The 27,816-nt window shown below is 47.9% G+C and overlaps 1 protein-coding gene across 4 annotated transcripts in view; it reads left to right on the top strand.

The window, feature by feature from the left end:
- The first annotated feature begins 4,583 nt into the window (after positions 1–4,583).
- Positions 4,584–27,816, top strand: part of UAP1 (UDP-N-acetylglucosamine pyrophosphorylase 1) — a 28,990-nt gene continuing 5,757 nt past the window's right edge. For 2 of the 4 annotated variants that reach the window (XM_087827663.1, XM_087827661.1), the window contains exons 1-7: positions 4,584–4,657; positions 10,164–10,498; positions 18,415–18,619; positions 20,671–20,846; positions 22,119–22,291; positions 26,199–26,392; positions 27,181–27,321. In XM_087827663.1, coding sequence (XP_087683789.1) covers positions 10,219–10,498; positions 18,415–18,619; positions 20,671–20,846; positions 22,119–22,291; positions 26,199–26,392; positions 27,181–27,321 — 1,169 coding nt within the window. In that variant the 5' untranslated portion in view covers positions 4,584–4,657; positions 10,164–10,218. Of the gene's footprint in view, positions 4,658–7,114; positions 7,675–10,163; positions 10,499–18,414; positions 18,620–20,670; positions 20,847–22,118; positions 22,292–26,198; positions 26,393–27,180; positions 27,322–27,816 lie in introns of those variants that run through there. The other 2 variants (XM_087827662.1, XM_016210441.2) reach the window with 2 other exon arrangements.

Genomic DNA, 27,816 nt, shown 5'->3' with positions numbered 1-27,816 from the left:
CTGCAGAGGTCCTTGGAGCTGCCGCTGCCCTGAGAGTGGCTTGACGGGCCAGGCGGGTGCAGGGAGGTCTGTTGGGAGGCTGTCGTCATCTTTGTGAGACATGACACTGGAAACTTGCTGGAGAAGGTAGGGTTTGGGTAGGTTTGGAAGACAGAGCCTGTGGGATTTACTGTAGATTGCATCTGGCAAGAGAGAAGGTGACTAGAGGTGTCTCTAGCCGGAATCCCATATGTGCCATTCACACTGAGTTGAGGAACACAGGACATAAATGCACGATGAACCCAAGTACATGGCCATTCCTGTAGAGCTAACAGCATGCTGTGGACAGTCATCTAGCTGAGGAGACGTGGTGGCTGGACACGGCCAGGTAGGCGAGAATGCAGGCTTCGCACAACATCCCTCGCCATGCTGGTGTCAGTGTAGGTCTGATGCCATTTAGGCTCAGTTTCTGAGGGATTTCCCCTGCTGACAGCACCACTGGGCGTCAGGAAGGCTCCGCACTAAGAACTCTACAGCAACAGGCAGCTGACTTCTCTGGCCTCTGTGTCTTAGATGCCTGTCCTATCCTTAGGCAGACACCTTCCCTTTGGGGAGGCTTTGTTGTCTTATCTGGGAACTAAGGGAGGTGGACCAGATGACCGCTAGTCCACAGCCCTGGAATAGAACTTAAAATCTACTCTCCCACACCATAAAGACATACTCAGTTTGGAGAATGGAGGCATTTTATCTCTAACTATCACACACCAATGCTCTTATCTACTTTCCTCTGGTTCATTCCATTCTGTTCTTTATGTTCTTCCTAAATTCCAGTTGTCCTCCCTTATCCACAGGGAATACACTCCAAGACCCCAATGTGTGCCTGAACCTGCGGACTGAACTCTGTATATACTTGTTTTCTCCTACACATACCTTTTCACCGAGAGGAAGCATTGTGGCTTCTCAGTGGCCACATCTGAATGGCCATTGTCCCCACTCGTGCTCTGTGGGGCCTTTATTAAGTAAAATAAGGGTGACTTGAACATAAGCACTGAGATACCAAGACAGTTGGTCATATAACCAAGATGGTTACTAAGTGGCTAACGGGCAGGGAGCATATGCTGGGTGGACATGCTCGGCAGAGGGATGATTCACGTCCTGGGTGGGACCTCGCAGGAAGTCTTGAGATGCTATCATGCTATTCAGACAGCACGAGATGTAAAACTTATGAATTGTTCATTTCTGGAATTTCCATTTAATATTTTTGACTGTGGGTAACTGAAACCATGAAAATCAAAACTGCAGATAAGGAGGGACTACCAGATAGTTTTATGGGGCTGTACTTAAGTAAAAAAAAAATCATTTCATAGGGTGTATTCGTTATTTCACAATATTTCAAAACACATCCTGAGCTACAGAAAGTTGGAGTGTGGGAGGAGTGGTAAGCTGTTACGTCAGGATCATCTCCTGGGAGGATACGCTGCCCATGTCCTCAGACAGTTGGAGCCAGTCCTTCCACCACCATGTGTCTCCTGGAAACAGTGACCTCAGGCCTGGCCTTGAACCTGGCCCTGAGCTGGGCCAGACTCTGGGGTCAGCATGCACTTCTGGAAAAGGGCCTGGGTCCTTCCAGAAGTTCATTGGCCTGCCTGAGGTGTCTGGTTTATCCCCCCAGCCAAGCTGAAGTATGTATACTCTTCTCATTGCCCATCTTTCATTTGTGAAAACTTGCTCCCACTTTGCTCTCTTTCCTTTAACAAGATTTCCCAAAAGTCACTCCATGTAAGTTCATTTCCGTCTTTTGGGGGCAGATATATCATATTCCATGCCTTCTAGTACTTGTATGATTCCATAGTTAACACTTAGATCTCTCCTGTATTTGAAGTTTATTCTTGTGAATGGTGTGAAGATGGGTCTGTTCTTATCTTGTTCCAAGTGGCTCCTCAGTTGCTTATTAAAAAGTCAAATTTTTGTTCCAGCGGTCTGAGATGCCTCCTTTATGAGAGAGTACTTGGGCCTGTTCTGGGCCATCTAGTCTGTTCCACTGGTCAGTCTATCCATGTGCAGGTCCCACACTGTTTTGATTATAGAGCCTTCTCAGCATATTTTGATGATCGGTAGGCTTCTTATTGTAGCTTCTCTTTTTCAGTGTTTTCCTAGCCATTCTTTCATGTTTCTTTTTCCATGACCACTTTAGTATCAACTTAGCTAATTTAGAAATTTATAATTTAACAAGGAATGTAATTAATAAATGAACTAGGGGTATTTTTCCATTTGATAAAGTACCTTGTGGAGGAGCATTTTACAGTTTTCCTCACCTGGGTTTTGCACGTCTTGTGTTAGATTTATACCTAATTATGTAATATTCTTTGTTGCTATTGTAAGTGGGATTTTCTCTATCATTGTGTCCTCCAAGTAGGTATTGCTTGTGTATATGAACACTACTGACTTCTGTCTGGTCAGTGCGTCCCTGCTGCCCTGCTGACGTCTTTGATTGAATCTTATCACTGATCCTCATAGCCAGAGTTCATCTCACTGATTCTCCAGGGTTTCCCAGTGACACAGCACACTCATGTCATTTGAAAATCAGGGTAGTTCCACTTACTCTTTTCTGATTGCGTTACCTTCATGGCCAGAGGGAACATCGGGCAATGCTCCTTGCCATTAGCTCTTAAAAGGCCATGTAGATAAAAAAGGTTTTAAAGTGTAGAAATAACTCTTCTTTGTGAGAAGTGTCCAGGTATTTATCTAGCAAGATGAGATTAAGGAACTAGAAAAAAAATTTAGGAAAAGGTAAAAATAAAAATTTGATTTTGTAATAGTTCGTTGAAAACACTTGTGCTGGGCTCCAATTCTACCTTTTTTTTTTAAAAAAGAGACTCTTTAATAGTGTTTTTGCTCTTTATTTGTGCATTTATCTAGGATTTATAGAATGCCTGTAGCACTCCAGACACTACCTCAGATTCCTCCTTATTAAACATTTACTACACCCATGTGAAGTAGGCATTGTCCTCTTTATACAGGAGGAAATTGGGGTTTAGCAAGGTCAAATGACACATACCTTATAAGGGCTGAGCTGTGATTTCGAATGTGTCTCCCAGTTCTAATTTTTCTAAGCCCTCTGTATTTCTTTCTCAAGGAGTAGGAATGTGGAAGAGTAACAATCAGTATATTTTTGGAAAGCAACTGTCTTAAACTCTTCCCTTCATGGAAGGTGACTTTGTGGGCAGGCTTCTAGGTCTATGTGGGACCTGGGCATCATTCACGGAGTGGTTTTTCTTTTCAGTTATCATGGGAGATTTAAGAGAAATGTTCCTCATGGCATCAGGCATCCAGGCAACAAAAGGCTTCCCAGATGAAGGTGAGGTATTGGAGTGTCCGGGGGCTGGAACAGTGCCTTGACACCAAGGAAGCACTCAGATATCAAAAGTTAAGTTTATTTAGTATTTACTCTGTTCTATATTCCTTACTTGTGTTTCCCAGTTTAATCCTCACAACAACCCTAAGGGTATTTGTTTGTTTGTTTGTATTTTATAGAGGAGAAAATTGGTGCCCAAGAGCTACTGAGCTTGCCAGAGATCACAGCAATAAGGAAGCTGGAAATCTGTCTGCAGATAATGGGCGACCTTCTGGGGTCGTGAGAGATGAGCGTGTTCAAATTCCCGAATGTAAACCGCCAGCCGATCACCCAGTGTGAATCTGTTTCTTGATGCAGAGGCGATTTGATTTTGCAACTGACAAAGGCCTGTTGCACTCAAGTTGGAAGAAAGGCACCTAACTGCCTGGAATTCCTTATGTATCTTGTTAAATCTAAGGGTGGACTTCTTGCAAAACCGTGCGAAGTGCAACCAGACTTCAAACGTACCCGCGGTTTCTAAGGGCCGAGCCCCAGCACGCAGCTGCCCGCCCGTGTCCCGGCCCGCGCGTGTCCCGGCCCGCCCGTGTCCCGGCCCGCGCGTGTCCCGGCCCGCGCGTGTCCCGGCCCGCGCGTGTCCCGGCCCGCGCGTGTCCCGGCCCGCGCGTCTCCCTGCACCCGAGGCTGGGGCAGGCCCATCGGTGCACGACAGTCAACGCGGCCCTGGACCGCGCGGGGCCGACGCGCTCAGGCCGTCACCTAGTCTCCGGGCCGCCCGCCGCGTCTCCAGCGACGCTCGTTCGTGCCGGGGCGAGCGGGCCGGGCCTCAGGCGCTTAGGGCCGAGAACGGCGAGACAGCCCTCGGGGCGCCGCGGCACCCGGGAGAGTGGAGCCCGCAGTCCCGGGGCGCCGGCGCGCCCGCAGAAACCCGCGCCAGGAAACCCGCGCCTGCCGCAGCCCCGGAGAAGCCCGCCGCCCAGCCGCAGCGCCGGCGCCGGGTCCCCAGCGGGGCTGGGCTGGGGCGCGGGGCGGGGCCGGGCTGGGGCGCGGGGGCGGGGCCGCGAGCGGCGCACGCCCAGAGCCGCCCTCATTGGTCCGAGGGCCGAGTGACGCGCAGGCCCCGCCCCCCGCGCTGGCGGCGCTGACGTGTCCGCGGGCGCTTCCTGCTCCGCGCCGCGTCGGGCCTGAGGGCGGGCTGGCGGCGGCGCTCCCCGCCCGGCCCCGGCCCCGGCCCAGCCCCCGCCCGCCGCCCGCCCGCCGCGGCCGCGGTATAAATGCGAAGCGGCGCGGGCCGCCGAGCCAGCCGGGCGGACACCGTGGCGCGAGGTCGGTCGCTGGGGCCGCGCTGCCGGGAGGGCCGAGCGGGCGGGACGGGCCGAGGCGCGGGGCGGCGCCGGTGGTCCTCCGAGGACCGGGACGGAGCCGGCGACCGTTACGGGAATCGGGGGCAGGGGTGGCGGTGCCCACGAGCCGGGTCCTGAGCGGTGACAGCGGTTCCGAGGGCGCTGCCCCCGGACGTGACCGCGGCGCGGAGCCCACGCACCCCCCGGCCTGAGTGGACGGCGCTGGGGGCGCGGAGGGCGGCGGAGCGCAGGGACGCGAGGGCCCCGACACGTGGCGGGGATGTGGCGTCAGGTCGCGGTGGCTGCGGGACGCGTGCGGTCGGGACGTGCCGCGCCCGGTGGCGGGACGTTGGGGTGCGCTCGGCGGCCTCGGGCCGGCCCCCTGAGTGCCCGCGGGGCCAGAGGCGCGCCGGGCCCGGGCGTGCGGGGCTCCCTGCCGGCCGCGGGCCCTGCGTCGCTGAGGAAGCTGCGTCCGGGAGCCGGTGGTCCCGCAGCTGCCATCTTTTGACACAAGCTTCAGGCTCTGTCCGCACTTCGCGCATCTTCGTCATTTGCAAACTGCGGTGGCCCGTGGAGACTCCGTCCGCTGCCGGGTCGGCACCGGCGGGGAGCGGCCCTGCCTGGCCCCGCACGTCCGCCTCGGACAGTCGCGGGCAGGCCGTCTGTCTGTCGGACGCGGGCCCGCGGGCGCCTCGGAGGTCCCCCTGGCCGTAGGCCCCGCGGCCGGGCCGGCCGGGGCTGGGGTCAGAGCTGTCTGATTGGCACGTGAAGCCGGGTGGGCATCTAGGGCTCCTTAGAAGTTGGACGTTACCCGAAGTGTGGTGACACTGTGCTTGCGGCGGCGCAGGGCTGCGGGAGGTGCGGGGGCGGGGGGGGGGGGGCGAGGGCTTCCTCTTCTTCGCTCCTGGCTCCTGCCTCCTGCCGAGCCTCCCCGACCTCGGACAGCCGAGGAATTAAAAGGCCTTCCTATTCATGTGCATAGGTTTCAGGAGCTAGGATGCCGTTACTTAGCTTTGAAATTACCCCGTATAGAAAAGACCGCTAGAGACAGGTTCACATTAAACTTTTCCATCCAGGAGGACTTTCCTAAGGCTGCTCTGTTTCTGCCTGTCCTCCTTGGGCATCTCCTTGAGCTCGCAAGCAGCGTCCTATATGACCATGACCTCTGAACTCCCATCTCCAGCTGACCGTGACCCAGCGTGGAGATCTACCCTCCCACTCTGCATGCATCCCAAAGTCGGTGCCTGTCCTGTGTGTCCCCACTCAGGATATGGGACACTGCCTAGAGTTGCCTTTGCTTGATGCCTGTGATTCTATTACTCCAGTCTTGAGCTGTGACCCAGTCCTCTAGGTCCACCCTAAGAACTGCCTTTACCACTGATCGCACAGAGCCACCGTCATCTCTCGTTCACAGATGATTGGGTAGTTCCCCGACTGCTGGCTCCATGTGGCCTTCATTATGGTATTTTTTCCCACAGAGCAGCAGAATGACCCTTTAAAACCTGAGCCAGACCAAGATACTGCCCTGCTCCAAATTCCCCACTGGCTTCCCGGGCCCCAATGTCCTTGCCTTGACCACAGGGCATTAGTGAAGTAGCCTCTGCTCATTTTTCCAGCCTCGTTTCCTGTCACCCTTTGCTTTGATCACCTTGCTCCAGCTGCATCAACTTTCCTGCCTGCCTTGAACAGGCCAAGCACCTGCCTGTCCTGTGGCTGCTGCTGCTGAAGGTTCCTCAGCCTGGAGGCTCCTCCCCAAGATGCTGATCATTGAGGTCTCAGTGAGGCCCTGCCTCACCACACCGCTGTCTGGAGTACCTACCACCAGCCCCTGCTCTTTAGCCCCATCACGCTTTGCTTTTCTTTCTCTCTTTTTAAAAAAAATGATTTTAGAGAGAGAGGAAAGGGAGAGTGATAGAGAGAAACATCGGTGAGAGAGAAACATCTAGTTCTACTAGATGAAAGATGATGGACCCACAGCCACCTTCTCACCGACACATATGAATAGGTTTCTCTAAACGTTTCCTTGAATATGCAAAGATGCATTGGGAGGCTTTTAGAAGGAAAACTTTGAAACTTCCTAGCTGCCTCCCGCATGCCCCCTACTGGGGATCGAGCCCACTATCCAGGCATGTGGCCTGGCCAGGAATCAAACCGGAACCTCCTGGTTCATGGGTCGATGTCCAACCACTGAGCGACACTGGCTGGGCCTGCTTTGCTTTTCTTCATAGCACTTGCCTTATCACACTCCTGACACTGTTACTATCTCTGGTGCTGGAGTGTGGGCATGCATATAGTTGATTTACCCACTGCTGTGTTCCTATCACCTGGATGAGCACCTGGCTGACCAAAGTACTCATGAAATATTTGTTGAGTGAATTAATGGCAATGGAAGTTTCAAAGTTTTCCTTCTAAAAGCCTCTCGATGCATCTTTGCATATTCAAGGAAACGGTTAGAGGAAGCTGTTTATATGTGTTGTGAGGAGGTGGCTGTGGGCCTGCCATCTTTCGTCTAGCAAAACTACCATCCTGATGAAAATCCAGCCTTTTGAAGCACTGTTCCTGTTCTGGAACACATTGATTCAGTTATTGTTCGTTCTGTTCTCACTGACTGGACTTTTCTCTCAGTTCTTGTAGCCTGAGACAACCTTCATCCTCCAAAGCCCGACTCTGGTAATGGCTGTGCTTGTGTTCAGGAGGCTGTGGCTCAGCGGTCTGGAGCACACTGCATTTTAGACTAGAGGACGGAGACAGGGCTTCCTAGGTGCCAGGGATGGTTAAGTGCTTTGCATTGTATTAATACCTCAGTCCTCTTCACCTTACAAGACAGTACTGTCTTTGTCCTTTCTTTGCAGATGAGGAAAATCAAGGCACAGGAAGACTAAATAACTTGCTCAAGGTCGCAAAGTTAGGAGACAGGAGCTGGGACATCACCCCAGCCAGTCTGACCCCGAGCCCATGCTGGTTACTACCCCAATTGCATGTGAGACCTTGAGCTGAATGGTTAGTATTTCCTCTGCTTTTATGAGAGACATTGTCGTATTGTGGAAAGGTCTTAGGCTTTAGGGCCAGGGTCAAAATTCTGGGTTGGAATTCCTGTTTTTCTGTCTTCTAGGGCAATTACTTAGTCTCTTTGAGCCTCATTTTCTCATTGGTTGTAAGGGTTATTTTGTTTATGCCTTTGAGCCTTGTGAGGGAAATTTTATTGAACGCATCTGCTCCTTGGCTCAAGCAATAGAATCAGGAGTAAAAGTTGGTTCTGTTTGGTTCCCCAACCCATAAAGACTCACTTTAGGCTGGATGCAGTGTGTGAGGGGCTTCTGAGGATGGCTGGGTTCCTAGAGATGGAAGAGACTGAAGGAAGGACATGGAGGGTGGGTTGGGGTCTGAGGTGACAGCACAGTAGAGCCGCGTCCCACTCATAATCAGCAGGCTCTCATTTTCACTTCATGTACAAGCCTCAGTGTGGGTATGAATCAGTGGTAACTAGGAAAGCGTGTTTTACAGGGGGTACCATTCCTTTCACATTCGAGTATTCTGTCCCCGAAGTAGATCTAAATAACAAACAAAATATAAGCTGTGAATAGAACACACTCAGTCTTACCTGCTCATGTAATGAGAAGTGGATTTTATAAGAGGAATCGTGGAGCCAGTCTGTACTTCAGTTTTGGGGGTCATCTAGCTAAGAGAAAAATATCTAGAAGTTCTGTGTCTGTCTCTGTTGGATTATAATGTCTTTCCCAAGTTTATTTTCGAGTGAACACTGTTAAAGTCACTTCCGAGAAGTTTCTGGTTTTGCTCAACATTCCCAGTGTAGAATAAAGAGAAACAGTGCTTTTAAAAGGAAGTGTTTACCTGTCCTGTGAAGTTCCTCACTGTGTGTCCTGTGCCTCTTTTTCCTTTCTCCACTTCACTGGCGTTTTTGCAAAGCAAGTCAGCTACAAGAACATCAGTTGTGTCTGTCTATTTCTGAATAAATGCCATATGAATGTGTCTTTCTTGCCACCTTTCTCTTTTATATGCACACACGCACAGGCACACGGATAGTCTTCTCCTGACAGGCAGTGCAGCTTGATGGTTAAGAGCATGACTTTGAGAGTCATCTGTTGAGATTGGAATCCCAGCTCTCACTAGTGGGGGGCCCTGGGAAAGTGGTCTCTGTGGCTCCATTTCTTCCTGTAAAGTGATCCTAGTAGCAGTGTCTGCAGTCGTTCTGAGGATTAAAGACACAGTTTCTGCAGGGCAGTTAGGATGGTGCTGCCTCTGCGTTGTAGATGGTGTTTGATGTGCGGTGGTCCTGCCCAGGCAGATACTGTTTGAACTGCGTGGACACTGCCTCACCAGTCTCACTGTGGCATACAGTGGGCTGTTTCCTTGGTGCCTTCATGTCTTTTCCTCTATCCTTCAGGTCTGAGCTGAGCAGTCTCCGTCTGCGACCTCACCTCACAGTCCGTCCGCCCTCCCTCCCTCCCTCCCTCCCTCCCTCTCTCTCATCGCCTTTGGTTCATTGTACTGCGTTGTCGTCCCTTGTTTTTCTGCTTCTGGTTGTCTTCTCTCTAGGCCTCTGTTCCTCTCTGTTGTCTCTGAAGCAGGTGACGCTGCCGGTTTAGAAACATGCTGTTGGGTTCCTTTTCCTGTTATTCGCCTTCAGGTTTAAATCTCTCTACTTAATCTTCAGAACCCTTCTTGGTTCAGCCCTACCCATGTCCCTTCCCATCATTCCACATAAAATGCCCACATTTTACTGCCCTGCCTCCCACACATGCCTGCTTCTGGTGGCCACCAGCTGTGCCTGTTCCTAATCTTATCTTTGTCATCTGCCTAGCCCTCCAGGCACAGCTGTGTGTGCTTCCTTCCACTGTGAACTCTTTCATTTTCTCTGATAACCTAGCTGATTGCCTGTTTCCCCGTTCTCTTCTAGTGCTAGTCAGTTTAATGTTTTGTTGTATTATCACAGATGCTCTTAAAAAACATTGTCTTACCCATTGGTTCTGTGTGTATTGCTTGTCCCCTTAAGGGTTCAGTTTTTAGTAAAGATAATGCACATGTTTTTATCCCCTCTCTGCAGAAGTTGCTGTTGAAATAAAATATTTTTCATGAGTATAGGTGGTCCTGTTTTCTCAAGTCTTGTATTCTGAATACAGTGGAGTTATTGCCATCATTAGAGATAAAAGGAGAACACTCGAAATATTAGGCTGTCAGACATTCTTTTAGTGGCAGCTTATGGTCAGAGGAATTGTACAGAGGAGAGGTAACTACACATGGTAGCGGATGAGCCGGGATTCAGTCTGGGCTCCTGTCCTAGCTCCAACAACTGAATGAGACCATGTAGGTGAAGTGCTTAGTGCAGTGCCCGGGATATAATGGAAGTGTCGTCTTACAACTTGGGTGCCTTACAGACACTGGCGGGAAGGCAGAAGTTCATTTTAGGAAAAACTCATCAGGTTTTGAGGCTGGACTTTGACCTGCAGTTGATTTCTTTTCTCTTGTAGGTTTCTAGGTGCAGAAATCACACCTGTTTTCACAGAGCTTGGTGCCCAGAGCATCATGAATGTCAGTGACCTCAAACTCAGGTTGTCCAAAGTTGGACAGGAGCACCTGCTACAGTTCTGGGATGAGCTGGACAAAGCCCAGCAGGTAGAACTATATTCAGAGCTCCAGGCCATGAACTTTGAGGAGCTGAACATCTTTTTCCAAAAGGCCACTGAAGGATTTAACCAGTCCTCCCAGCAAGAGAAGGTGGATGCGCGGATGGAAGCTGTGCCCCGGGAGGTGCTGGGCAGTGCTACTAGGGATCAAGACCAGCTCCAGGCCTGGGAGAGTGAAGGTACTGGCAGTGAATGGTTTGTTCCGAGGTTTGGGTGAGATGCGCTGACTGTGCAGTGTCTCCCATTGTTGGTCCCTGCGTTCTCTGTTCATTCCTGGTGCCCGATTCGAACCACTCCTCTTTCAAGTCTTAAATTGCCTCTAGTCTCTTCCTTCCTCAGTTTTCGTACTTCTAGGTTTTCTTCCCGAAGCACAAGTTACATGTTTATGCTGCTTGAACTATAAACACTGTCCCCACCTGGCCTGAATGTGCCCTTCAACCCTGCCTCCGCTCTTTCTCTCCATGCTGCTGGCCGCACGTCGTTAGGCAGGCCAGACGGTTCTCCTCCGAACATTTGTTGTGCCTCCCTCCTCTTCTCATGCTTGCCCTGAGAGGGCCAGCCTTTGGGCCACCTGTGAGGCCCTTTCTTGGGCTCTGCCACGTGGGGAACTCATACCCCTTCTCTAAGCCCCACCATGCACTGTCTGACCTTGACTTCTGTGTCCTAAGTTGCAGTTATTTGTCCAGGCTTCTCTTTCATTCCACCTGTGGTAAGAACTGTTTACACCTGTCTTCACTGCACTGTGACCTGCAGAGCAGCCATGCCATGTCCTGCTCGGCTATGTGTCATGTAGCACTTAGAACAGGGTTTTGAGTTACTAGTTGGTGAATAATGTTTGTTGAATTGCCCGATGCTTTTCCTTCTAAAGCAGATCATGAACTGTCCCAATAACTAGTACTAGTTAATGCTTTTGAGAATGAGAAAATAGCTCAAATCTTGCTTTTTTGGTGGAGTTAAGAGCTGTGCTTTTTCTAGTCTACCCCTTTCTGAGTAAAAGGCTGACTAGCAGCGCAGCCTATACCCTTGAGTGTTGTGCTTGTTCCCCGTCAGATCGGGCCTCATCTTCTCAGTGAAAAGGCTGGACTGATTCTGTTCCTTCCTAAAAAACATTATTGCAAAAGTAGTATCAAAATATCAGGAATACTATGGAGAAATTGCCTGTAACCTCATCAGATCCTTTTTTACTTGCTCCCACCACAGCCTAGTACTTGATTATATACGTTTACTGTCTTCGATGTGCAGTAGTATTACAGATACAATCTTGCGGGTCTGCATTTGCACTACACACGGCTCTTTTTTTGGTAATCCTCACCTGAGGATATTTTGTCCATTGCTTTTCAGAGACAGTGGAAGGGGGCGGAGAGAGAGAGAAAGAAACTTCGATGTGAGAGAGACACATCAATTGGTTGCCTCCTGCACGCATCCTGACTGGGGCGGGGGATCAAGCCTGCAACCGAGGTACATGCCCTTGGCCAGAATCAAACCCGAGACCCTTCAGTCTGTGCGCCGATGCTCTAACCAGTGAGCAAAACCAGCCAGGGCATGGCTGGTTTTTTTTTCCAATATGTTTTTATTGATTTCAGAGAGAGGAAGGCAGAGGGAAAGAGAGAAACATCAATGATGAGAGAGTGTCATTGATCGGCCTCTTGCACACGCCTTGCTGGGGATCGAGCCCACAACCCAGGCGTGTGCCCGGACTGTAAATTGAACCATGATCTCCTGGTTCATAGGCTTAACCACTGAGCCACACCAGCCGGGAGGGCATGGCTGTTTTTATTTTGTTGTTTGGCACTCCCTGCCCCTCACAAAAAAAGAAAGATAATTGCCATTATCAACCTTCTGTATAGCTCTCCATATCTTTCTCTGGGCTTACAGATTTACTGGTTTTCAAAATGTGCTCCAAAGAGCCCTAGAGCTTCTACTCCTAGGAAACTGTCTTGTGTCTCATTTAGGGTGGGGGAGCAGAGTCTAAATAGGTGGGTCTCCAACCCCTTCACCTCCCACTACAGGAGCAATTCTACTTGACTCGTTTTATCTGTATCTGATCTTTGCGTGAGTTTTATTTAAAAGAGGTTAGAGATGAAAAAACATTGAAATTAGTTGGACTATCTGCAAAGGCAACTCTAAAATGCTTGGCTGTGAGTAACCTAGCTTCTTACTGAGAGGAGGGCTCACCACTGAGTGGTGAGAGAGTGGCTTCCGAATGGGCCTTCTGGATGGAGATACTTCCGAATGGGCCTTCTGGATGGAGATACTGTTAACTGTGGTGGTACCATGACCCCTGCTGACTGGATTTGCAATCCTTCCTCCTTCCCTGCGTTTCTAAAAGTCTGCTACTCCAATCAGAAGCCACACAGGCCTCTACTTACCCTGGAGTATCCCAGCTGCCAGTATTTCTCTTTGCAGTTTTACGAGGGTGAAGTGTTAGAATGAACTCTTATGGAAACCCAAGGCTTTGAGCTTGTAAAACGGGGACTATGAGCACCTATCAAGGCTTCCTGTATTTGAGTCTTTTTTGTGACCTTTTTGTTGGAATCTGTAAAACTAGTCTACATTGATGACTTTTCCTTTAAACTAAAGACTGGAGCTATGACAGTCTAGCCTAGTATAAGAAGTACAAAGCAAACTTCCTTTTGGCGTAATGTCAGGGAACAGTGTTTATTTGTGATTTAAACAGTAGGCGTGGAGAGACGTTGTAACTGACTTCATATCCTCTTCACTTAGCCAGAAACTTCCGTGTACAGATTCGTGACAAAGTGAGGCTCCACAGGCAGTTGTCACAGGGAGGAGACTGCCATTGTGAAGACTGATGCTGTATTTCAGGAAATAGGAAGACCTGATAACCGTATGAGAGAGTTTTTTACTCCCCTAGGAATGGGGCAGATAGAAGCATTGGGCAGTGATCCCAGAGTGTCTTGTCTGGTGGCTCTGACGTGATAGTGGACATGAGCCACCTGGGGTGGAGAATTACTTCTGAAGGATAAGTGTGTGCATGGCCACAGTGCTCCCTGTTGATAAGGGGGCTTGTGCTAAGCCTAGACATGCTCTGCAAGGTATGGAGCAGCCGAAGCTGTCTCACAGGCTGAGCTCTTGACAGAGAGGTAGAAGCTTCGACCAGGAGTCATTTAGTAAAGACACTCACAATGGGAAAGTATATTTGCTTAATAACCACCCCTTTTCTTTTTAAATAAACACATGCTCAAACTAAGCACAAAAAAATCTTTTGATTTTATAATAGCAAATTAATATTCAGTATTAGCCTTTTTTATCTATGAGACATTTGAAAAATTGATCTTAAGGGTGGTTCTCTCCCATGCAGTGCTGAGGTAGAAAGTGAATGTGTTGTCTAGAAAAATGTGTTCAGAAGGTGGCCTCCTTGACATTTTCTGAGATTTAGTGCGGTGACTTTTTTTTTTTAATCTTCATCTGAGGATATGCTTATTGATTTTAGAGAGTGGGGAAGGGAGAGAGAGAGAAAGAAATACCGATGTGAGAGAGAACATTGATCAGAACCTTGTGGTATATGAGACAGCTCTCCAACTGAGCCACACTGACGAGGGCTGCAGTGACATTTTTAACAGATTTATTTTATTTTAAAAGTAACACATGCCTATTTTGGAGAAGTTGGAAAATAACTAAAAATTACAGAGGCAAAAATAGAAATTTATGCCATCCCACAATCCAGAGACAAATACTCAGTGGTAATATTTTATGGTATTTTCACACACACACACACACACACACACACGATTATGGTTTGTGTATAATTTTGTAGCTTGCTTTAAGAATATGTTATTATGAAAAATTTCAAGCGTATTTTGAAACAGATATTTAGAGAGAAATACAGTGTCATGAACTCCCACATATGCATCACCTTGATTAAATAATTATCAAAACTATGCTATTGCTGCTTCATCCCTCTTTTTCTGTGCTGTTGTATTTTAAGGCAAACCTCCAACATCATGTTATTTTACCCTCATAGAGTTCAGCAGCATGGACATTTTCTTACTGCTCACAATGTCATTTTTATACCTAATGAAATTCACAATAATCCCCTGGTAATTAAAACTGGCTCAAGTAGAGATTTCCTTGATTAGTCTGTTTAACTAACGTGCTCAAAAATGTGTTTAACATTTTGGGGGAAATAGCTAATCTGTAAAATCATAGCTTCAGCTGTGATTAAATATTAACGACTTAAAGTGCCCGCTCAGACTCGCCCTCTTTCTCTCTCCTCGTGGAGCAGCCTGTTTCCCCCATCCCTGGGTTTGACTGTTTAGGAGGAAAATCTGGCAGCCTCCACTTCAGCACCTGTGCGCCCTCCCAGGGTCAGGCAGGTGCCCAAGTCAAGGTGTGTGAAAGGAACTTGTCCAAGCCGGATATTGCCCAGGAAGCATTAGAGCTGACACGTCACTGCAGACTCTCCCTCCTCCTATGAATGCTGCTGGGAAAGGTGCTTGTGACTCCAGGGAGAGGGGCATGGACCCAACCTGGAAATGGCCCCTCTGCCTTGGTGTTTTGTTTGAAACCTGATTTGGTCTGTGTCGAGGTGCCTGCTGTAGGAGACTTTAACTCTTGTGTCCTGTAAGGGGAAGATAGGATGACACACTGATGTATTTTTCAGGTTTTTCCTATATCTGCAGATTTGAAATAGGAGTAGTTCATAATTTCCTAACTGGTGCGTGAATTAAGTACATTTATACTCAGATAACATTTTAGGTGGGTGCGGTCTCCCATATGAAATTTATGTTATGACACCCAGTTTGAAATCATTACTATTGCCATGTAACTAAAAGGCTGACTGAATTTTATTGGCCCCGACTTTGAAGCAGAATGTACCTGTCATTGTGAGACAGACACTAACTTGTGTGACACAGTGTTTGTTGTTGTTTTTTTAACCCTCACCCGATGATATTTTTTCCACTGTTTTTCAGAGAAAGGGGGGAGAGAGAGAAACATCGATGTGAGAGAGACACATCAATTATTTGCCTCCTGCATGAGCCCAGACCAGGGCCAGGGATTGAGCCTGCAACCAAGGTATGTGCCTTTGGCTGGAATCAAACCCAGGATCCTTCAGCCCAAGGGCCGAGGCTCTAACCTCTGAGCCAAACCGGCCAGGGAGTGTGACACAGGTTTGGTAAACATTGCAGTTTTATTGTAGTAGCAACTTGATATTGTCAACAACAGCTGTAGCTGCAGTTATTTCCTGATTGCAGCTGGCCTTGACTTTCTGGGGATGGTTTCTTTCCTCTCGACTTTTTGTCCGCTTGAGAGTGAGACTCATGAGCAGAAGTTAGTGCAGGACCTTTTTATCGCAGGTAGGGTGGACTGTGCTGCTTGTCACTGCAGCAGGTGTGGCTGGATGGCAATGAGATGTATGTGTGATGTGCCTGGACTTGTGTCCCGGCAGGCATCCCCTCATGGCTACTCTGGAGACATGGTGATGGGTGGGCTGTCAGGCCCATGGACAGAGAGGAGAACTGAGGAAAGTCTGATAGACACGGGCTTCAGAAACAAACATGTACCATTTATTTGGATAAAGAATGAGGCTTCTGTGAGCTGCTGGGCAGCAAAGCTTCAAAATGGGAACATTTGGAAAGCTGGAACGAAGTAGTAGTTTAGGGCGCTGACCCAAGGAGGAGGAATTTTATACAGTGATGTTGGATAACTGACTGGAACCTGTAAAAAACCTGATGGATGCTGAATATCCACCAGGCAAGGAGGAGGGAGACACCAGCTGCTAGGAGCCTGGCTCTTACCTTTCACAGGGAGGCAGCCAAGGGACTGAAGGTGACAGTAAGACACAGAAGGGATGGCTCGAGCCACATCAGCATGAAGCAACTCAAACACATGTCCTGTTGGAAGAAAACACAACAGCAAGACTGGCCTCTGGGGGCATGTTCAGACATGTCTTTCATTCTGACACCTGTGGAGGTTTGCGTGGGTTGGGACAGACCAAAGTGGTCTATCTGCAGTTCTAAATGGCACAGAACCTGACATGACCAGACACTCAGTATGGTTCAGTGCTCTCAGCTCTGCTGGGGGCAGAATGAACACGCTACGTGGCCGTATTCCTTTCCTAAGTTTTGAGAGGTTCTGCATTCTGAGACAAGTATCCCCCACGGTAGGTAAGGGATTGTGGACTTGTATTTTAAAACGATGCTTTTGGGTCAAAGACAGTAGAATTAAGTTTACTCCTTAGAAACCATGTTTCTTTGATAGCTCAGGGAATACACAAATGTAAAGCAGTTTCCACAACTGCCTTCCATGGCTCCCTACCCCCTTAAGTTGCTTCTTGTCAGTCAGTCTGTTTCACAGGGTGATGGGATGTAGGAGACTCAGGTCTGGAATGCTGTTGGAAAGTTCAGTGTGTGGCAAGTTTGGGAGAGCATGGGCTCTTCCCTGCCTGGCAGCCTCTCTTTCCTTTTAGGGTGGTGGGTAAGAGATTAAGGAAAAGGCAGCACAATGTCTGGTAAATTCAGTGGAAAGAGGAGAAAGGGCAGGAAAGAAACAGGAAAAGGGGAAGTTGTCCATCCTCATAGTGATGGAGCAGTATGTACCCGTTAACTGTCGGGGTGCGATGAGAGGTGCATGGAGTGGTGGGGAGTGAGCCCTGTCGGGTAGCTGAAGTCAGCTTCATATCAAAGGGGACATTACAGAAAAATCTAATGTGTTTTTAAATTTTTTGATTGAAAAAAAAATCTATAAATTTGCTGAATAATGTCCTTGGGCTATACTTATTTTCTAATGTAGACAGATTGTACAGCCAGGACTGGGGACAGTTCCCATTTTATAATGAACTTATTTAGGATATTACTTTATGTTCTCCATGTATTAGTATATCAAAAACATGTAAAGCACAAAGCTGGTAAGTTAGACAAACCCACATTACCTAAGGATATGAAAATAACAATAATTGATACTCACCACCACCCCACCTTTCAGCCCCGGCTTGGCCTACAGCTGTGGCCAGTGGCCGGCTTTGTTCACAGAGTTTCTGAGAACTTTAATGAAAGTATGAAATTCAAGAAACAAGAACAAAAGCCATCCGTTACTGCTTTATCTCACCTGACACTTCCTAGCTCTTCCAGCTTCCAAGCATCCACACTGTCTCCTCCCCCCAGTCACCCTGCCTGGTGCTGAGACATCACCTTAGTGTGAGCACGAAGTGGCTCTTAGACATGGTAGGCAGAGAGATTGAGCTGATTTAAAAAAAAATCCAAACCGAAAGCCTCTGTGTTTGAATAACACTTTCATTTGTTTGCATTTGGATCTTAAATCCATCTTGAATTATTTTGATGTTAAGAATAAAATTTTTATTCAAGCACTGTGGTTGGTTATCACTTACTGCTGAACATTCAGCTGGTGAAAACTGACCGACCAGCTCCCAGTGCCCAAAATAAACCAGCAGCAGAAAGACTCGTTCTCACTTCCTGCTGCTGCTTTGGATGGCCCACTAAAAAGGCATGTTAAGCTATTTTATTGGAGTGTAATTATATACACTAATGTACTAGTCTTAGGAGTTTTAACAAATTTATACTCTGATGTAACCATCACCCTAGTCAAAAGATAGAACATGTCCATCCCCCAGCCGCCTCCTTTCATTTTGCAGGCACATCCCTTAGCACGTCCAGTCAAGTGGGTTTCACACCCAGGCATCCTGACTCCAGAGCCTAGCTTCTAGCCATTGTGGCTGATGTTCTTTATGTTTACTGCATGGCAGCTTGCCTAGGATATTTGCATGCTCATTGATTGATTACTTATTATTGATTGATTTATAGTCTGGAGGTAGTTCAAGAGCATCCTCTTTATCCTGTCTGTTTCTTGACTTACCTAGTAGTCAGTACTTGTAAGACATTCGTAACATCTCTTGGTCTTTGCTTTCCAACATTATCATAAAGAAAACTATTCATTAAAGTATATTATTTGTTGTTTGGTTGGGTTGTACAAATTAATTTTTAATAATAAAGATATTTTAAGGAGCATCACCCGTGATCATGTGTGGAGCCCTTGTTGGGTATGGGGGAGGGTGACCTTTGGGATTGATCTTAAAGTTCTGGGTTATAGAGCTTTTGTGATGCAGTGTTTTCTTTCCTAGGCCTTCTCCAGATTTCTCAGAGCAAAGTGGCAGTTCTTCTTCTAGCTGGTGGGCAGGGGACACGGCTCGGTGTTGCATACCCCAAGGGGATGTATGATGTTGGCTTGCCATCGCATAAGACCCTTTTCCAGATTCAAGCGGAGCGAATCCTGAAGCTTCAGCAGTTAGCTGAGAAATGCTATGGCAACAAATGCACCATTCCGTGGTAAGAGGCTCATTGGGGGTCCCCACACGTGTTGGTTTAAAATACTCAGAATGCATGCGAACCTATTCCTAAGCAGATCTATTTCCCGGTACTACTGGTTTTCTTGGGAGTTGTAATTTATCATATATATTAAAAGTAACACGTATTATAGCTAGATAGGTGGTCACTGTAGCCTAAAGGAACAGCGAGCACCCACCTCCAACCTCTGCATTCTGACCTGAGTCCCTTTGCTTCCAGTGGGCTCTCTCAGTCTAGAAACTTCATACTGATTGGTAGTTTGTGTGTAGAATATCAATTGAACATTCAAATCCTTGAAATTTGGAAGCATTGCTCTGTGGTTTCCAGCATTGCTGTTGAGGGGTCCATTGCCATTCTGATTCCCAATCTCTTTTTCTCTCTCAGAAAGCATTTAGGGTCTCTCCTTATCTTCAGTATCTGAAATTTCATGACAACATGGTGTGGGGCTGTTTTCAGTGGGTTCTCTTAGTCTAGGAACTCATATTCTTAAGTACCAGGTTATCTAGCCTTCCTGAACCCCCTTCACCCCCTCAGCTGAAAGCTCCACTAATTTCTCTGTGGTGGGTCATGCTTGGGGCTTGGGGTACGGGCACGTGTGTTCTCAGGGCCTGCCTGGCCCAGGGTTTCTCTCCTTTGGGAAATTCTGCTCGCTCTTTATAGAGTTTTTTTTGTTTTTTGTTTCTTTTTAAAGAGAAGATCTTTATTTTTAAATATGTCTTTATTGATTTCAGAGAGAGGAAGGGAGAGGGGGAGAGAGAGATAGAAACATCAATGATGAGAGAGTCATCAGTTGGCTGCCTCCTGGACATCCCTTACTGGGGATCGAGCTTGCAACCCAGGCATGTGCCCTGATGGGGAATCAAACCTTGATCTCCTGGATCATAGGTCATCTCCTGGATCATAGGTCAGTGCTCAACTGCTGAGCCATGCCAGCTGGGCATCTTTATAGAGTTTTTGATTTAGCTCTTTAATCTCTTTCCCCACAGCTTTGGAAGTTAGCATGTTTGGTGGGGGGGTGGACCAGCTGTGGGTGTGAGATTCCTCTAGTCCCTAATCTTGCAATATCGATCGATATTGCACTAATCATGGCAATCAGAGCCATGTGACCCACAAAGGCTCTGCTGGTTTCTCTGTCCTTCTGCCTGGACCCAGGCCAGCTGCCCAGGAAGAGGCAGCCATGTGTCCTCAGCTCCCCTTTGACAGATCCTCCTGTCTGGTTGGTGTTGCTTCTGAAACTGTGATGCCTTCCAGTGGGCTTTTTGTGACTCTCCCAGATCTAGCTCCTCCCACACAGGCTGGCCTGCTGTGACTGTTTTCATTTTGATCCCTTTGGGAGATCAAGTGGCCAACATGCCTTCCAGCCCAGGCCTCCTGTGGTCATTTGGCTCCATCTCTCCTCACAACTCAGGAGTTCTGTTTTTCTTGGGCATCATTTTGTCATCTTCTAAATCACTCCCGCCTTTGTGCCCAGAGTTCAAAATGCCCAGGACAGTTTGTTACAGAGACAGATACCTGTTGTGGTGCATATGTATGCCATTTTCTTCATTGATTCACCCAACAGATGTTACTTGAGTGTCTGTTTCTAGGTGTTGGTTTCAGACAGGACTTTTCCTCCCCTGCCGTCTGCATGGGCTGGATTTCTGTGGCCACACAACATATAATTGCACTTCTCTGACTTTAATGAAGGTGAACAGAGCCCAGATTCCATTTAAGAATTTTGACCAAAAACCCACTAGAGATCATTAGATTGTATTGCAGTTACCCTTTTCTATTTATTTAGAATACAAGTTTTTAATTTAAAATACACTTTTCACAGAGCTCGCAGGTGGTTCCTTGAGCTGGCTGTTGGCTGCTGCTAGAGGCATGTGCGGTGTTGTCCCATCGACATGTCTTGTACTAGGATAGGTGAAGGGGGTGGAAGAGGCTCCCTGAGGGAAGTTGAGTCCCTCAGAGATGTCCTTCCACTCGAGAAGTGGATGGACTTTCTGTGCCTGACCCAGATGGCATGGGCCTCAGGATGCACTTTCCCACAGGTATATCATGACCAGCGGCAGGACAGTGGCACCCACGGAGGAGTTCTTCACCAGGCACAGGTACTTCGGCCTGAAGAAGGAGAATGTCGTCTTCTTCCAACAGGGGATGCTGCCGGCCATGACTTTTGATGGGAAGATTGTTTTGGAAGAGAAGGGCAGGGTCTCTATGGCTCCAGGTCTGTAAACTGCTTATCTAATAGTGACTAGAAATGATACTTGCACTTAGTTTAAGTGCTTCGAACATAAGTAATTACATTTTAGTTTTCTTTTTAATGTGATTTGGATGCTAAAAATTAATATTTTTAATTTCTCTGCAATTTGGCCATGATTTTAAGAAATGAAAGTGCCCATAGGTGAAATGGATGCTTTTTATCCTTTTTGGGGACGTCTGCCTGGAGAGAGTCTGAGCGGCATTGGAGAGCTCGCTCCCTCTGCCTGTGCCCTGCCGTAGTGCTGCTCATGGCTGCTGTCTTTGTTGAAGTGGAAAAATGTCAGCCTTCTGCGGTTTAAGAAGTAAGAGGCTGAGTTAAGGTTTATCTGTAGTATCACCTCTTAAATAGTGTTCAAATGATTGATAGGAGACTAAATGACCAGGAGAAATAATCTCAGTAGGCTGAGGGAGAGAACAAGAAACAGAGCTGCACACACAGTGCCCTTGGGGCCTCTGCCTCAAACAGACCCAGGCAGTGCGAGCACAGGGCACTCAGTCCCGGAGCCGTGACCTGGGTGTGATCCCCACTGGAGCAGGAAGCATGTTGGCAGATTCATGTCTGTGGGTCCATGCGTGGAGGACGGCTGATGAGCAGTGGTGCCAATAGGGTGCTTCCAACTCTCTCTTTTCTCTCCCACTTCTTTTCAGCTGACAGGAGAGTTGACTCTTCTTAGTGCCATCTGGGACGTGGTCTAATTTCTTGTTATTTAAGCGGTGGCTGAGGCTGTTGATGGAAGGAGGACATCAGGCAGCAGTAAAAGGTGGAAGAAGAAGCTTTCACTTGCACTTAGTTTAAGTTCCCGTAGACCTCCATGTTACTCTGGTTTCTAAACAAATTATTTGGTATAAAATTCTCATGTAGCTTTATATTTGACATGGGTGAAATTGTCAGGGCTGTAAATGCAGAGCCAACTTGAATCAAACAAATGTTAATAAAGCTTGAAATGTTAGGGAACAATCATTGCCTGATATGTAATTTTGTATTTCACCATACATTACAGGCTAAAGTGTTAGAAGGGCAGGTTAAAAGGGAAAGTATGGTGTTTAGGGCTAACTTGTCCTACATTAATGATGTCATTCTCTGGATGCTTATGCAAAATTACCTTCAGTTCATGCATTGTGATGACACTTGACTTTTTCCTGCGGACATTGAATTTTCTTGGCCCACACTAAGCAATTTTTGGGTGACCTTCATAGTGGGTTTTGGTGTGCTCTAAGGGGCTGTTTCATTTCCCAGATGGGAACGGTGGTCTTTATCGGGCTCTGGCCGCCCAGAACATTGTGGGGGACATGGAGCGAAGAGGCATTTGGAGCGTGCATGTCTACTGCGTCGACAACATCTTGGTGAGAGTGGCAGACCCGCGGTTCATTGGATTCTGCATTCAGAAGGGAGCAGACTGTGGTGCAAAGGTAAGGCCTTTCTCCACAGGAGGCTTATAGGTCTTTCTCTGTCAGCACCAACATGCAGGAGTCCAACTGGAGTCATTAGGTGATTGGACTATTTTAGAACCACTCATCTCTCCAAAGTACTCAACCGTCCCACACCCACTCTTTTTCTTAAATTTGATTCTAGAAGTAAGGTTGTACCTTGTCCATAAGTGAGAGTTTAAAGTAAGCACCTGGGCAAGGAGATGATCCTCACCAGGCCCGGGATGGACCCATTGAGTCAGCTTATGTCTGTGCAGATGTTTGGAGTTGTAAGTACGAGAAATGTGCAAATAGTGGGTTTGGATGTCAGCGAGGCATCTGACAAGGCGCCTCTGCTACCCTTGTGATAAGATGGAAACACACTGGTTGGGGTGAGGGCAATTGAGATTAGTAATTGCTCGAATGACCTAGACATGCTGAGACTTAAGTTTGAGGGAGGTTTATCATGCCATAGAACAAGGCCCTGTCCTCCCCTGTCTTTTCTAGCATTTCTTTAGCTGCATAGGCAATGCTATGGGAGACATGCTTCATGGAGGCAAACAAGTCATCAACTCTGTCTAGGAGTCAGGTAGACAGGGAACGTGAGGGATCTCAACACTACGTGACAAGGTTTAAAAATACTAATATAAATATTACTTTCTTGGAAATGTATAAAGGTACCACCAAATTGAAGTATAACACCATCCTGATTAAAGTCCCATTGAGACTATCCTGGGACATCTGGGGACAAAGCAATTGTAAAGTTTAGAATAAATTTGTAGCCTGGCCGGGCGTGGCTCAGCGGTTGAGCGTCAACCTAGGATCCAGGCAATCGGGGTTCAATTCCTGGTCAGGGCACATGCCCGGGTTGTGGGCTTGATCAATGACTCTCTCATCATTGATGTTTCTATCTCTCTCTCTCCCTCTCCTTTCCTCTCTCTGAAATCAATAAAGATATATTTAAAAAAAAATTTGTAAAGATGGCCAGGAAATGTGGATAAAGGATGACAATGAGGAGGGACGAGGTTTGGAGACAACCCGTCCAACTTTCAGACGGGTTGTAAATAAAGATGCAGAGTGTGGTGCAGAAGCCAGCAGAGGACAGATTGACGGATAGAGATCAGTCAGACACAATCCAAGTGCATACAGGAATGTACTGTGTGAAAACACACATTTCTGATTGGTGGGGGAATGAGAGATGGCTGGCTGAAAATAAAGTAAGCTCTCTCCGTCAGAGCCCATACCAAAATCAACCTCAAATGGATTACAAGGTTAATATTAAAAACCCCAGAAAGATGTTAGAAGAAAATGTAGAATAATTTTATACCATTGACATGAAGGAAGGGAAGGCCTTTCTGACAAAGATTAAATATCGTAAAAATTTAAAAGGAAGGCCTGCCACAGAGACATACCATATCCTTGGTTAGAGATGTTCTATTATAACTTTGTCATTTCTCTCAAAATTTATCTGTAATGTTGAGCCTGGAAGAGGGATATCAGAGAACCCTGGTCAGCCAGTTTGACCTCAGAAATGAGCACCTTGAGCTCCAGGCCTGCATTAGTCCCACGCCTCAATCCCCACTTCTAGTTTTAGTGTTATATTACATTGTAAAACCAAACTCTTTACAGTGCTTATCTTTTTGCGGGTAGCTTGGAAAACTAATTGACATGCAAACTTCCGTGAGCTAGCTAATCTCACAGTCCCTCTTCTCCACTACCCACTTCTGTGTCTGGAATCCAGATTCCACAGGACTGCTGTGTGTCAGACTTTCAGAAACGTTAGCAACCATTTATTTGCCTCTCCTCCCACCCTTTTTATTTTAGTAAAATTAGGATAATAAAAAGTATTTTTAAAAGCACCTGAGTTAGGGAGTGAGCCCCAGTGCAGCAGTAGAATTCTTTGCAGTACTTTCTTAATAGGCTTCTTCTCGTGAGTTAAGTTTTTTAAGGAGTGAGAGCCTTGAGAAAAGACTGAAGAGTGGAGTGGTTTGCACACAGCTGAAGGAGCAGGACCATTGCCAGTTAAAGATCATTTTCTAGTGCACACCTGTGCCTTTCCCTTCTCCATCCTCCCCCACAGGCGTGCATCTCCTAAATGTCCCTTAGAGTTTAGGAGCTGGGCAGGGGCAGCTTGTCCAGGGCTAACCCCCTGAACTTGTCCCTAAGGCCTCCTTTTCTCTGACTTCTCAGTGAGCCAAAGCAGTTCCTCCTAGGCTCTCCTGTTGTTGTTTCATTGTCTGCAGTTTTAATAAACATACTCTAAAAAAAAAAGGTCATTTTCTAAGGCAGTCACAGCGACTTTGAGGCTGACGGGTTATTTTGACTGTGGAAAGCAGAACAATCCTCTTGAGTTTATACTATGCATCTTTTCTGTATAAGTGGTTTCTAGCTTCATGCGATTTACAGATGCTTTCTTTGTGATCTAGGTTTTTATAACCCTTGCAGGTTAACAGTTGTCATAGAAGTGCACCCTTCACCCCGAGATGAACAGTTCAGAGGTGTACAAAGTACAATGCTTGTTGTTGTTTTCCGTGGCAGTTGGGAGTAGGGGTTTTGTGCAGTTTTTTTGTTTTTTTCCTGGGGACGAGAGGAATCGATTCCAGACTCCCACGGAGTGAGACCCCACTGTGGGGGGTGAGAGGCATGGGCTGGTAGATGGGAATCCACCACTGAGAGGCTGCGACTGGTTCGCATTGTTTGCTGTGTGACAGCTCCCTCCAGCTTCATCCCCTTCTTTGGTAGAAGGTTCCTTTTTACTGAGTACTGTGGTCCTTTCAGCACAAACAGTGAAGTACACAGCTGGCCGAGCCCCCGGCACGAGGCCTCAAGGGCCAGCCTCTGGGCCTCACTGCTGTGCAAACCAGGTTCTCAGTCATAGCCTCAGCTCTCTGGAAGGCTGGCAGCTGGCTGTGTTGACTTAAAGAAATCGGTTGCTGGAGAAAAGTTTTGATTTCATCTGTATTTAGGGCAGACTTTTCAAATGCGGGACATACTTTTCAGAGTACTGGGAATATGCTAAACCGTTAATGAGCCCACAGGCAAAGCAGTCCCTTCAGGTACTTTTACTGTGACTCTCCCGTTGGGTAGTCGTGTTGTCTGAGTCTTGATCTCATAGTGTTCTGTCAGGTCCCTCCTAAACACTGAGTGACTTATGGGGTTGGGGAGGGCTGTCAGAAGCACCTGGGTGGGCTTTAAATTAGATACTCTTCCATCTCCCTGATTGCCGTGCACACCCTTCTCTCACTCCCACCAGCCTAAAGCCATCGGCAGATGATCTAATCACTGATTTGCAAAGAGTTTTTAAATCATAGAACCTCTTCAGACAAAATCTAGCAGCACAGATACATGTGGGGGGCCTTTCTATCTGAAGGTGGAGTGGGAGCCCAGCAACTTGCCTGCTTCCCTGACTCACAGAGACTTCCCCGAAAAACAATGAATGTGCTGTACTCATGAATGAAGGTGAAAGAAATGTCATTTTCAAAGGAAAGAGTGATTTGGTAAAATAAAACGAGAGGCGAAATGCCTTACTTTTTTGTCTTGTGAGTCCCAGAGAAATTTCATTCCGTTTATTCTCAAAGTAGTTGAGTGTGGTTAGGGATAAATTAAATAATAAACATAAAAGGCATTTGGGGGTGTAGATTTCTCATTTAATTATTCCCAGGTCAGGTGACTCCTCTGGGCTGTGTCTGAGGGATTTTCTGCTCTCCAGTCATTCAGGTTTAAGCCTTATGTCCAAGCGGAAAGGAGTCTTTCAAAGACCATAAGGGGCAAGTGATCTCCCACAGTTAAAGATTCTTCCTGACCCGATACTGTAGAGACAGTGTAAGCAAAGTTGCACATGTGGCCTTGAAAATGGCTGGTGGCCAGTGCATGAGCGTCTGTCTCTTCTGTGCTGTCCCTGTCTGGGCAGGTGGTGGAGAAGACGAACCCGACGGAGCCTGTGGGCGTGGTGTGCCGTGTGGACGGGGCTTACCGGGTGGTGGAGTACAGCGAGGTCTCCCTGGCCACCGCACAGAGGCGCGGCCCGGACGGCCGTCTGCTGTTCAGCGCGGGGAACATTGCCAACCACTTCTTCACCGTGCCGTTCCTGAGAGATGTTGTTGAGTACGGGCCGGAGGGGCTGGGGCTCTGGTCACTGTCACGTGAGGAGCAGCCAGGTGCCCAAGTCCAGCCTGCAGACTCGGTCCTCTTCCTGAGGCCCCTGCCCAGTGGAGACACCCTCCCACGGTGGCTGTCAGCTGAGCCTCAGGGCCCCTCCCCATGCGTGAGCTGGGCACACAGTGGAGCTTGCCCCTTTTCTTCCCTCCCCTCCCGCCAGGGTGCGGGGCCCTACAGCTACTGAGCCAGAGTCGGGGACATAGCTGTAGGGCGTCTATGTGTTTACATGACACAGTTTACATGAGCTGGTTCCCAGACGAGATTAGGAGCCTGTGTGTTAGAGAGCGAGGAGAACCGCCTGAGACCTAGGCAGGGACCAACATGGTCATCTGCCCAGAGGACCAAGTGGGAGCTGTGTCCCCAGGTTTTAGAGTGAGGGACGCTTGCTGTCTGACTCTCCACTAGACAGCTTTCAGGCCTCCAGGATGGCTGCTCAGTGGCTTAGCTTTCCTTAGGATACCAACTCCAGTTTCAAGCCACTTCCCCATCCACTGTGCTGTCTGTAGCCGCGTTACTTTATCTGTAGTAACTGTTAGCATTCAACTGTCCATTCCAAACTTGGAAGGGTCTCGGGGGAAGTTGGGGCAAAGAGGAGAATGTTTATGAAACATGGGATTATGGGGGAGACATTGATGTGAGTGGTGGGTGTGTAGTTTTTAATGTCTGTCACTTTGAAAGTGCTGGGCCCTGAGCATTTTACATTTGTACAGTGATTATTTCTTTTTCCTGCTTAGTGTTTACGAGCCTCAGCTGCAGCACCACGTGGCTCAGAAGAAGATTCCGTACGTGGACTCCCAGGGGCAGATCATCAAGCCTGACAAGCCAAATGGAATAAAGATGGAAAAATTTGTCTTTGACATCTTCCAGTTTGCAAAGTAGGTTTAACATGGCCCGTGGGGTGAACTATATGTCCTGGAACCTGCCTGTACTCTCCCAGGCAGGACGCTGTCTTGGGACATTGGACAGCACGTGTCAGGGATGCATTCTGATGGCGGGCGTTTGGTCTGGATGCGTTTTCAGCTCTCATGTAAACCACAGTCCACGAGTGTGTCCAGTTGCCCATGACTCTGCTTTATCTCGGTTCATTTGTTATCTGGGTCTCTGGCAAGATTGCTCAAGTCCCTCACTCTGCCTGAGGGACTGAAAGGTCAGATAGAGTTGGCCCCTGTGTTCAGGCTGTCTCACTGCCTGGAGCAAGCATCTCCTCTCAGCAAGCGTGTTCTTGGACTCTGCAGCTCTCTCTGAAAGATCGCACTCAACTCCAGTCGTGTCTCAGGTGTGTCTCAGAACCAACCAGGATGAAAATGCAAGAAACTAGCTAAGAGTCATCTCACCCAGCCCATTCCTGCATCACCCTTGTTTTCTAGAAC

This window comes from Miniopterus natalensis, chromosome 19 (assembly GCF_054644295.1).
Source record: "Miniopterus natalensis isolate mMinNat1 chromosome 19, mMinNat1.hap1, whole genome shotgun sequence".
In the NCBI taxonomy this organism is placed as follows: Eukaryota; Metazoa; Chordata; class Mammalia; order Chiroptera; family Miniopteridae; genus Miniopterus; species Miniopterus natalensis.
Note: the sequence above shows the minus strand (reverse complement) of the source record. Positions and strands in the feature narration are given on the sequence as shown.